We start from the raw sequence: 12267 nt of genomic DNA on the forward strand, positions 1-12267 counted from the left end.
ATAAAGATTAAAATGTAAACTGTCCTTATGATCATCTTTGTAGCAGTGAATATTATTGTTATAATTAAGTTGATAAGGTGGTGATGTTTGATGTACAATTAATAACTTTAAAAATTATTTAAAAAATGCTTTTCTGAACACGTGACTTGATACGGTACATGTTGGCGTACAAGTGGACAACAAAGGCAATGCACCAGCAACACTGTGTATAGTGGGGATGGGGCGCTGCTGACCTCAACTCGGGACATTGTGAGTCAGTGGGCCGAATACTTTGAAGACCTCCTCAATTCTACTGACACACCTTCCCAAGAGGAAGCAGAGTTTGGGGGCTCTGAGGCGGGGTTTCCTATCTCTGGGTTTGAGTAAACCGAAGTGGTTAAAAAAGTCCTCGGTGGATGAGATCCGCGCGGATTTCCTAAAGGCTCTAGATGTTGTGGGGCTGTCCTGGCTGACACGCCTCTGCAACATCATATGGACATCAGGGAGAGTGCCTAAGAAGGGGGAACGGAGTGTGTGTTACAACTAAAGCGAAATCACACTCCTCAGCCTCCTCGATAAGGTCTATTCAGGTGTTCTGGAGAAGAGGGTCATCTGGAAGTCGATCCTCAGATTCAGGAAGAGCCGTGTGGTTTTCTGTGGGTCTAGAATGACACATATTCAGTAGTAGATCAGGAAAAATGGTTTCTTTGATAGAAAAGGTTGCAGAACCTGTTCTTGGCATAAAAGACAAATGTATGAATAAACAGTACTGGAATACAGCACAACAATCATATACAGTAACATAGATGGATAGATTTTGTTGTAGTGTGCCTGACTGACAATGTGACTGGGGTTTAAACATTTCAATATTAAATGGGCTTTCACTTGAATAGCGCTTTTCTACCTTCAAGGTACTCAAAGCGCTTTAACCCTGTCTCTTCAGTCACCTAGTGATGAAGCAGCATCAGGTGCACCTGGAGGTTCAGTATCTTGCTGGAGGGAGCAGCTGGAGGAACAGTTAGAAAGATGGAGGCATGCACTGGAAAGAAGAGGAATGAAGATTAGCCGAAGTAAAACAGAATATATGTGCATGAATGAGAGGAGTGGTGGGGGAAGAGTGAAGCTCCAGAGAGAAGAGATAGCGAGGGTGGAGGACTTTAAATACTTGGGGTCAACCGTCCAGAGCAATGGTGAGTGTGGTCAGGAAGTGAAGAAACGGGTCCAAGCAGGTTGGAACGGGTGGAGGAAGGTGTCAGGTGTGTTATGTGACAGAAGAGTCTCTGCTAGGATGAAGGGCAAAGTTTTTAAAACAGTGGTGAGGCCAGCTATGATGTACGGATTAGAGGTAGTGGCACTGAAGAGACAACAGGAAGCAGAGTTGGAGGTGGCGGAAATGAAGATGTTGAGGTTCGCTCTCGGAGTGACCAGGTTGGATAAAATTAGAAATGAGCTCATCAGAGGGACAGCCAAGGTTCGATGTTTTGGAGACAAAGTTAGAGAGAGCAGACTTCGATGGTTTGGGCACGTCCAGAGGAGAAATAGTGAGTATATTGGTAGAAGGATGATGAGGATGGAGCTGCCAGGCAAGAGAGCTAGAGGAAGACCAAAGAGAAGGTTGATGGATGTCGTGAGGGAAGACATGATGGCAGTTGGTGTTCGAGAGGAGGATGCAGGAGATAGGCTTACATGGAAAAGGATGACGCACTGTGGCGACCCCTAAACAAGCCAAAAGGAGAATAATCCTGTTCTGCACGCCTTTATACCATATACCTGCAGCATGTCGCCCTTAGCCATGTCGGGTAAAAAAAAAAAGTGTATTTTTTTTAAAAGAAATTTGTGATTTTATTTTGTTTCCTTCAGAATATGTAAGTTGAAGTCATGAAGAAGCCACTCCAAGTTTTAATTAACAATATTGGGGGTCATAAAACCTTAAACTTTGTGTTAGAATCTGGGTTGTTTGTCGTGAAATAATCCCCGCAGCAGCTTGGAGATGTGGGGATACGACAGTCGGCCAATCAGGTACCAGTTTCAAAGGAGCCACATCGGTACTTACGGATCCGCTCGTGCATTTTAAGTATACTAGTAACTGTTACTGCTAATTTTGGAAGCTCTGTTTGGAAAGTGAGATGCTCGAGTGCACGGCGCCATTGTTTGGCGTTTGAAGGTAGCTACCTTAGTCAGCTCGGTGGCAACCGTCATAGTTACAAACTCAAAATCACTGGATGATCGCAATTTTAGCAAGTGCTGGCGATCGTATGCTAAATTACTTTGGTTATTGACTATTTTTTGTGTTGTAGGCAAAGTATTTTGGTTAAAATATCAATGACTGTCTCAAGCAGTGCGCTCCAAATATAATCAACAGTACAAATAATAGATTAGTACTACAGATTACAGAAACCACAATTGCGGCCTAATGTGCCTCAAGGCGTTGAGTGCTCTAACTAACTAACAGCACATAGTACATCAATACAATTGTCACACATGATTCATAGATACAGTAGTACAGAGTTGAACAAGTTAACATGAACACAAAAGACACCAATTAATCATTTAAGATATGAAATCAAATACTGTTAAAACAAAACAAATCCTCAAGCAACACCTCTCAGATGAAAAGAGTATATATATATATATATAATATAATTATATAATTATAATGTCATATAATTATATGACATTAGGGCTTTTCCACTGCAGGAGCCTTTGCAGGCACTTCCCTAGCTACTCTGGTAGTTTGCATTCCACTTGTGTTGTCCCTGTCTTCACTCACACCTTGGCAGTGAAACCTTTTTGTAGGCCATCAATTAGGACAGAACCAGCTGATATTCATTTCCACTGGCAAGGGGCTGGATTGCTGTTTGTTTATTGATAGATTTTAGGTGTTGTCTTGGCTTTCCATGCCTTATTGCACCTCCCTTTCTTCATGTGTTTCCATGTGTCATTTCACATTCTTGCACAATTTAAATTCTGAGCTTATTTGTTCTACTTTATTTGTTTGTATGGATTACTTGGGTTGTTCCCAACATCTGGTGAAATTGACAATGATTGCGTGAGTGATGCTGTGAAGATATATTTGACTGTTTTTTTGTTATCAGGTGTCCAATGTCATAATGATTTTGAAGACACAAAAGGTTTTCGGGTACGGGGAAAGTGAGGAAAACTTCTCCATTTTCCGTCTGATGACTACAACCTGGGAGAATGCTGCACATTTTTTTTTTGGTTTCTGGAGGCACGGACTGAAACAAATACATTTTATTTTGATTCATGTTTTTGTGTGGCTATCTGAAGTCACAAAAGCATCTACATTCCATAAAAGCAGCACAGCTATTATACAAAAACTGTGTTTGTGTAGGGACAGTAAAATTTACAATGAAAGACTTCCTACAAAACCAACCCAGTTTAGATTACAAAAGTAATACTATTTACAAGGTTCATATGGATAGCATATTAGGGTCAGCAGGTCTGGAAAGGGTTTGGAAAACTTTATAAAGCAGAAAGTTTTATTTTGAGTGTGCCTGTATGAGTAAACTATTTGAGGACTAACTCATATCTTATAGTATTTTGAATTCATGAAATATTCTCAATTAAATTAAATGTAAAGCAAAGCATACATTATGACATTCAATTCAATTCTTTAATTTGGGACTGACTGCATAATGTTTGCTCTGAAACATGTCAAAGAATAGGCAAAAACGTTGATCACTTTTCTGGAAGCTCTTCATGAATGTCTTGTTTTGTTTAAAACGTGGATAATTTGTTTTGCTTTTATGGAGGACTAATTCAATCAAAGTATTTAGAGGTACATTTGACTGAAAATCTGAAAATTTGGACTCTTTAAAATTCTATTTAAAAAAATAGCTCAAAATATTGGCCTTTTCATTTTCTGTGCAATAAGCTTGCTAGCAACACTGATGTTTGACTGTTTTTTTTTTCTTTCAGTTTTGCAGATGTGGGCGTGTCGCTGAGCTCTGAAAATCCCACCTTTCCTGTCAAATACACGAACCACCTTCTTTCTCTCACAGCTCCTTTCCAGCGACGAAGATACCACACGCCTTCATGGGCTGTAGAGAAACAGTCGCTATATGGAGGTCAATTTGGTGCAAATGTAGGTTGTAGTAGCACAAAAAATTAATTGTACAAAAAAATTCATAGCAGTACAACAAATTAGTAGCAGCGCCCCCAAAAAAACTTGTAGAAGCGCAGAAAACAATTGTTGTAGTCGTAACCGCCACTAGGGGTCATGAATGTTTTTGGCTGTTGTGCTGACACGAATCACTTTTGTACCAAATTTCTCGCTAAATTTGGTGCAAAATAGAGGCTGACACCAGGAGTGGATGTTGACTCCCGCTCCCTCCCTCCCAATCCCAAATTAGTGTTTAAAAAAAATCCCACTCCCTCCCACAGAGATCACTCCCACTCCTGAGTGCTCTCTCAGAAATCTTGATTGTTCGTGGAAAAAAATTAAAATATCCCACCCAAGAGTTTTTGGAAAAAAAAATAAAAAAATCCCACTCCCACAGAGATTGATCCCAAAATTTTGCATAAATCTACCCCCCCCCCCCCTTTTTTTTTAAAACTCCCAGTCAATTCTGCTTTTTTTTCTTCCTCGGTATAAACTATGCAGTACATGTCTGCCTTACCGGAATGATCAAGAAACAAAACATAAGTTTATTTAAAAAAAAGCCGCATTAGTTCCTTAGTTTAGCTGTGTTTAGCTCGATGCTGAGGGGAAATTTTCAAATATTGATTTCATTAAAAGGCGGCACGGTGGCCGACTGGTTAGAGCGTCAGCCTCACAGTTCTGAGGACCCGGGTTCAATCCCCGGCCCCGCCTGTGTGGAGTTTGCATGTTCTCCCCGTGCCTGCGTGGGTTTTCTCCGGGCACTCCGGTTTCCTCCCACATCCCAAAAACATGCATTCATTGGAGACTTTAAATTGCCCGTAGGCATGACTGTGAGTGCGAATGGTTGTTTGTTCCTATGTGCCCTGCGATTGGCTGGCAACCAGTTCAGGGTGTACCCCGCCTCCTGCCCGATGATAGCTGGGATAGGCTCCAGCACGCCCGCGACCCTAGTGAGGAGAAGCGGCTCAGAAAATGGATGGATGGATGGATTTCATTAAAAATAAAATATCACTGCATCATGGTTTCACTCCCATCATGGTTTCCTCTCTCTGCTGACTTTGTTTTCATAGTTCCCGTTCCCGTCCACTCCCGATGACATTTGCTCCTTCTCCTGCCCAATTCGTGAATGATGGTGAAATTCACTCCCATCCTGCGGGACCCGTTGGGATCCCCGAAAAATCTAAGCCTCTAGTTCAAAAGTGATTCATACTCGTAGGATTAGGGGCGGACACTGGGTGTAACACGTGACCTTTTTTTGACGAATCATAAGAGCTCTTGGAGAAAGTCTTGGCGTGCTGAAGCTGAGCCTCACTGGTCCATTTGGACGCCAGTCAACATGCGCGCGCGCGCGCGCACAAGAATAACACCCATCCTCCACATTTGAAGCACAAGGTATGGCATCTGGGCGGCACGGTGGACGACTGGTTAGAGCGTCAGCCTCACAGTTCTGAGGAGCGGGGTTCAATCCCCGGTCCCGCCTGTGTGGAGTTTGCATGTTCTCCCCGTGCCTGCGTGGGTTTTCTCCGGGCACTCCGGTTTCCTCCCACATCCCAAAAACATGCATTAATTGGGGACTCTAAATTGCCCGTAGGTGTGAATGTGAATGTGAGTGCGAATGTTGTTTGTTTCAATGTGCCCTGCTATTGGCTGGCAACCAGTTCAGGGTGTACCCCGCCTCCTGCCCGATGATAGCTGGGATAGGCTCCAGCACTCCCGCGACCCTAGTGAGGAGAAGCGGCTCAGAAAATGGAGGAGGTATGGCATCTGCCCCACCATTAATTCTACTTTCAAATACAGTAGTGTCACCTGTACAGTATACATTTCTTAGTTAGGCTAATTACCTAGCTGGCATTTTACATATGCTGTTGAACCTGTACATAAGTCTCTTTTAACCATAATTTTTTGGCATGACTGACAATAACATATCTCCTGCTCCGTAAAGTACAGCTAACTAACTAGCAACCCATGTGCTAATGACACATAGTTGACAGAAGCTGCACTCGTAGTAGAATTTTGGATATGCGCATTGACTCAAGCTCTCCTTCATTCGAATGAGCCAGCCCTGACGGTGATAAATATTAAATATTTAATCTGAGTCTAATGCGTCAGATCCTGAAATATAGATGTGCAGTGTGGGTTTTGTAAAAAATGACCACTACCATTTACATTTACCTTAGTTTGATTAATCGATTCAGTATTCACCAATTTATGTCACTTTAACGACTAATAATAGCAATCACTGGAGACAGGCTACCAGAAAACCATTACTCTGTGAAAGCTGTTTCCATTTTCCCTTTATCATTGAGAAACTGGCAAAGTATGAGCAAAGTTAGCTAACCAACTAACAATATTTACAGTAGTTACCTCAGGGCAATTTAGTTAAATAGGAAAGACTTCTTTTTTTGAAGGCTGGTTGTACATGGCCATATACAATCAAACATCAGTGTTAATCCCATGTGATCCAGCTTTCTATGTGAAGCGGTTGGTATATCTTCAAGCAGCGCCTTTATAGATTCAATAAAGCAGCAATGTTTACATATGATTTTGCGACAAGGCGGGGTTTAGGTTTATTTGATGTCTATGGGCCATCTACAGTATGTACCCAAATGTCGATGCAGCAGGAGAGCGCATTAGCAGAGCACATTTTAAAAAATAGCTCTATTTCAGAATAAAATCTAAGTGCACATAAAAAAACAAACTGCCATAAACTAAAACATGAAAATGTGTGCAGTGCTAACAAATACAAAATAAATAAATGACACTGAACTACACTGTCAGAGCATCAGTTCAGACTCAACGTCCAGAAACGATTGAGAATCAAATCAGAAATGAAAAATGCATTTTTTTAAGATACATTTTAGACCTGTGACGATGACTCTGTGCAGCTGGACTCTGCACACAGCCCTTCCTCGTTTGGCTCACAGAGCAACGTCTCTCAAAAAGGTCATCCATTGTCTGAACCGCTTATCCTCACTAGGGTGGCGGGTGTGCTGGCGTCTATCTCAGATGACTTTGAGTGAGAGGCAGGGTACACCCTGAATTGGTCGCCATATAAACAAAACCATTCAGACTCACAATCACAGCTACGGACAATTAAGTCTTCAATTAACCTCCCATGAATGTTTTTGGAACGTGGAAGGAAACTGGAGTACCCGGAGAATACCCATGCAGGCACGGGGAGAACTTGCAAACTCCACACAGGAAGGCCAGATTAGAACCTTGGACCTTAGAACTATGAAGCGGATGTCGTCCACTGTGCCCTCAAAAAGTTAAAATTTTTTTGAAAAAAAAAAAAACATGCCTTTGTACGTTTCTGGTGTCTCTAGCATTTCTTGCTTTTATAAAGTGCAACGATTCTCTAATCCAGTGATTCTCATGTGTTACAGGTAACTCTACAGTAGTGGTCGGCGGGCTCTCTGGTGGTTCAAGAAATAATCACTGCCTAAGGACAGATCACTTGTCATTAGTAACTTTGTAACCTTGTAATTATAAGTTAAATATATTTGCATGTCTTCAAACATTCACATTTGTAATATTACAGTGGCTTACAAAACAAAAATAGTACTTTTGTCGTTCATGACGGTGGGACTTGGAGCTAAGTATTTTTTTTTGGTGGTACTTGGTGTAAAAAGCTTGAGAAACATCTTTGTAATCCATCAAGTGTTGGCATTGCTGTGATGAACAAACAACAGAACTCAGTCTGTAGTTTTGGCATTTTTTTCCCCCAGTGTTGGATGAAGCACAGTCTTCATGGACAATTTCATAGAAACATACAATTGGTTGCAAAATATCACTATGTTAGCAACAAATGCAAGTTTGAGCAAGTGAAAAATGTCTCTTTTTTGATCTAATGTGAAAAATAAAAGTTAGGTTCCAAGTACATCATTTAACTGAGATTTTGCCACGCAAGTGAACCTAACAAGATACAAAACAATATCTAGAATGACTGCATTATTAATATTATTGTTGTTATTGTTCAACCGAGATGGGGTGATAGTGGTGGCGATTTTAGGATGGGAGCAGATGAGAAAAAAAAGCTACTTTTAAAGAGCTACATTTGCTGTGTTGAGTTCCCATTCCAGGTGCTGTTGTCATCCTCACTGTCCTCTTGAGACCTGAGCTGGCAGATTTTACCATCTTTCTTGAAGTTCTTGGGACGATTCTCGAAAGGCCTGGAAAGCGATTCTCTGAGAAGAGACAGAGGGAAAGATCATGATTTACAGTGATGCAGCGACTACAGAATAGTGGTCCCAGCGTGGCTGTGGCTAAGGAAGTCAAAATTCCATCCATCCATTTTCTGTACCGCTTATCCTCACTAGGGACGCGGGCGTGCTGGAGGCTATCCCAGCTATCTTTGGGCGAGTGGCGGGTACACCCTGAACTCGTCGCCAGCCAATCGCAGGGCACATATAAACAAACAACCATTCACACCCACATTGACACCTACGGGCAATTTAGAGTCTTCAATTAACCTACCATGCATGTTTTTGGGTCCTGGGAGGAAACCGGAGTACCCGGAGAAGACCGACACAGACACGGGGAGAACATAAAACTTCACACAGGCGAGGCTGGATTTGAACATGGATCCTCAGAACTGTGAAGCAGATGTGCTAACTGGTCGTCCACCACCAGGAAAAATTAAATTTTTTATTTATTTACTAATTAATTAATTAATTAATTCAAAGGGCATTATGGTTAGCCCTGCTGCTCCACAGCAGGAAGGCCCTCTGTTTGATTCCAGTATGGCTCCCCTTGTATGTGGGTTTTCTCAGGAAGGTTTCTAGTTTGCTAGTCAACTACAAATATTTAGGGTTGAATTCGAGTCAATCCAAGGTGCTATCAGGATCTGGAATCACTCTCTGGATCCTACACGGTGGCTGCCCACTTCTCTTTATGGATGGGTTAACTGTGGAGAACAAATTTTGGATTGACATTTGGGCTGCATGATATTGGAAAAAATGAAATTGCGATTTTCTTTAACCCTGCAATGATTGCAATGTTAAAAAACTACAGGATAACATACAGGTAATATGTGAAAACCAGCACATATTTCTCCTTTTCCCCTCAAGAAATACTACGTTCAGTAGAGCACAAAAGTATGCGGAATTTGTATGACGTCCACCTGTATTTAAATATACTGTCGAACTGAGCAAGAGTCCAGCCATACATGAAGTTAAAATAATTTCTTTCATTCCCAGTTATACTGTAGAGTCCTTTGAATATTCATTCATTCATTTTCCGCACCGCTTATCCTCACTAGGGTCACGGGTGTGCTGGAGCCCATCACAGCTATCTTCGGGCGAGAAGCAGCGTACACCTTGAACTTGTCATGGGTGTGTGTTCCGGTTTATGTCTTCCCCCTGTTTCACACACACCTGCTCCTGTGAGCATCTTCACCACCTGTGCCTCGTTCATCATAATTACCCCTTGTCAACGCCTCTCGAAGCAGGATGAGCAGCTTGCTGCCCTCCACCTTCATCTAGAGGGACTGTTAAGGCATCAGGACAATATGATGAGACAGGTGGCCTCGCAGTTTGAAATTATTCAAGAGAAGGAACCAGTTGGCACCACACCCGATACCGCCACGGTACCAACATTTCCATGTGAAGCAGTCACCATGCAGCCACCTGCCACCTCCGCTGCTGTCTGCCCACAGCTCTCTCGACCGGAGAGGTTCTCTGGAGATTCTGGGAACATTAAGCCGTTCATCACGCAGTTCGAACTCCACTTTGAGCTGCAGGCAGGTGCCTTCCCCACCGAGCGGGCAAAAATCGCTTTCGTCATTCCCCACCTGACTGGCTACTGCTGAATGGAGCCGCAATTCCGCCGCATGTCATTCATGGGCTTTTTCGTAAAGACTATGGAGCAAATTTTTCAATTTTCCACACCAGATCGTGAGGCAGCTCGCTCCCTTGTCACCTTACAATAAGGCAAGCGCAGGGTGTCAGATTACGCGATTGAGTTTCGCATTCTAGCAGCTGAGAGTCATTGGAATAATCGGGCGTTACTCGGTGCCTTTTTTCAAGGACTATCCCCCGCCGTCAAGGATCATTTAGTCCCGCTAGACCTGCCGACCGACTTGGGAGGGGGATGAATGGAAAAAAGCATTCAACACACCAACGGGACATTATGAGTATTTGGTAATGCCTTTTGGACTTACTAACGCTCCAGCTGTTTTCCAAAACCTTGTCAATGATGTCTTGCGTGACATGTTGAATGTTTATGTTTTTGTCAATTTGGACGACATTTTGATATTCTCCCCGGATGAGGAGACTCACATTATTCATGTCCGCTCTGTATTGCAGCGGTTACTGCAGAATCAACTATATGTCAAGGCTGAGAAATGTGAGTTCCACAAGGTGTCCGTTTCTTTTCTGGGTTTCGTCCTGGCTCAAGGTGAAGTCAAAATGGACCCTTGCAAAGTCGATGCCGTTATTAATTGGCCTACTCCCACATCACGCAAAGATGTACAAAGGTTCTTAGGGTTCGCAAACTTCTACAGAAAATACATCAGAAATTTCAGTTCTATAGCCTCTTCTTTGCATGATCTTACCTCGCCACACAAACCTTTTGTATGGAACCCGCTTTGTCAGGCAGCTTTTCAAAAACTTAAATCGAGCTTTACCTCCGCTCCCATCCTTACTTTGCCTGATCTCAAACAGCAGTTTGTGGTAGAAGTCGATGCGTCTGATGCCGGAATAGGAGCAGTGCTCTCCCAGAAATCTCTCAAGGATGATAAATTACATCCTTGTGCTTTTCTCTCCAAAAAACTGACCCCAGCTGAGAGAAATTATGACATTGGTGACCGTGAACTGCTTGCAGTCAAGGTGGCTTTGATCAGAATCAGAATCATCTTTATTTGCCAAGTATGTCCAAAACACACAAGGAATTTGTCTCCGGTAGTTGGAGCCGCTCTAGTACAACAGACAGTCAATTTACAGAACACTTTGGAGACATAAAGACATTGACAAAAAACAATTGTGCAAAAAGATGCAGAGTCCTCTAGCACTTAGAGCAGTTCGAATGGCTAATATCGCAATAGTCCGGTGCAATGACCATTGTGCAAAGGGCACTGAGACTTCAAGGAGTGTATGCGGTTTAAAGTGACGAGTAGTGCGATAATCTGGGACAATGGTTGTGCAAATGTTACAGATACTCCTCAATCAGTGTGCAAATGGAGCAGATGCTACTCTGGCATGAGTGGCCAGTATATGCAAATAGTGCAGCACGGCGAGACAACTACAGTGAGTGCACGAGTAATACATAATTGGCCCCACAGAAATGTGACAACGAACTCAAGTCAAAAAATTGCCAGCTTGTTGTAATGGATTTGGTTTGGTGCTGCTACAAAAAAGGACAAACTCCGACTGCAACGGACAATCAAAACTGCTGAAAGGATTGTCGGTACCCCCCTACCCACCCTTGAGGACTTGCACGCTGCCAGTCCTTTCAGCAGTTTTGATTGTCCGTTGCAGTCGGAGTTTGTCCTTTTTTGTAGCAGCACCAAACCAGACTGTGATGGAAGAACACAGTACTGATTCAATGACTGCTGTGTAGCACTGGCTAGAGGGGGCACAGACTCCGTTTTTAGTATGGACAGATCACAAGAACCTTGAGTATATTAAAACTGCTAAAAGATGAAATGCTAGGCAGGCTAGATGGGCTCTGTTCTTCACTAGATTTAATTTCATGTTATCCTACCGACCTGGTTCTAAAAATGGTAAGCCAGATGCTTTGTCACGTATTTTCTGCGAAGAGAATTCTTTGTCTGACCCTAAGACTATTTTGCCCAAGTCATGTTTCATTTCCGCTTTTGTTTGGGACATTGAAATTTCGGTTAAAGGGGCCCTGAAGATTGCCCTGAAAACAGGCTTTATGTGGTTCTGACCTTAAGGGGAAGAGTCATCCACTGGGCTCACACGAACCGTACTGTATGTCACCCAGGCATTACCAAAACGCAATCAGTGGTCGAACAGCGCTTTTGGTGGCCTAATGTTAGGAGGGATGTTATCGATTACGTCAATGCGTGCCAGGTATGTGCTGCTAACAAATCGTCTCGTCAACGTGCTTCTGGGGAGTTGCGACCCCTGCCAATACCACAACGTCCTTGGTCAGACATTTCCGTAGACTTTGTGACAGGATTACCGGCCTCGAAAGGTAATACC

The 12267-nt window shown here is 42.8% G+C and overlaps 1 protein-coding gene and 1 long non-coding RNA gene across 4 annotated transcripts in view; one reads left to right on the forward strand and one right to left on the reverse strand.

The window, feature by feature from the left end:
* Positions 1 to 5362: 5362 nt before the first annotated feature.
* LOC133486908 (uncharacterized) lies at positions 5363 to 7918 on the forward strand. Its single transcript, XR_009791149.1, has 2 exons — positions 5363 to 5494; positions 7489 to 7918. It is a non-coding gene; the product is annotated as an uncharacterized LOC133486908 (long non-coding RNA).
* Positions 7804 to 12267, reverse strand: part of ubxn4 (UBX domain protein 4) — a 49098-nt gene continuing 44634 nt past the window's right edge. For all 3 annotated transcript variants that reach the window (XM_061792744.1, XM_061792743.1, XM_061792741.1), the window contains one exon: positions 7804 to 8289. In XM_061792744.1, the coding sequence (XP_061648728.1) occupies positions 8233 to 8289 (57 nt within the window). In that variant the 3' untranslated portion in view covers positions 7804 to 8232. The remainder of the gene's footprint in view (positions 8290 to 12267) is intronic.

Source organism: Phyllopteryx taeniolatus, chromosome 12 (assembly GCF_024500385.1).
Source record: "Phyllopteryx taeniolatus isolate TA_2022b chromosome 12, UOR_Ptae_1.2, whole genome shotgun sequence".
NCBI lineage: Eukaryota > Metazoa > Chordata > Actinopteri > Syngnathiformes > Syngnathidae > Phyllopteryx > Phyllopteryx taeniolatus.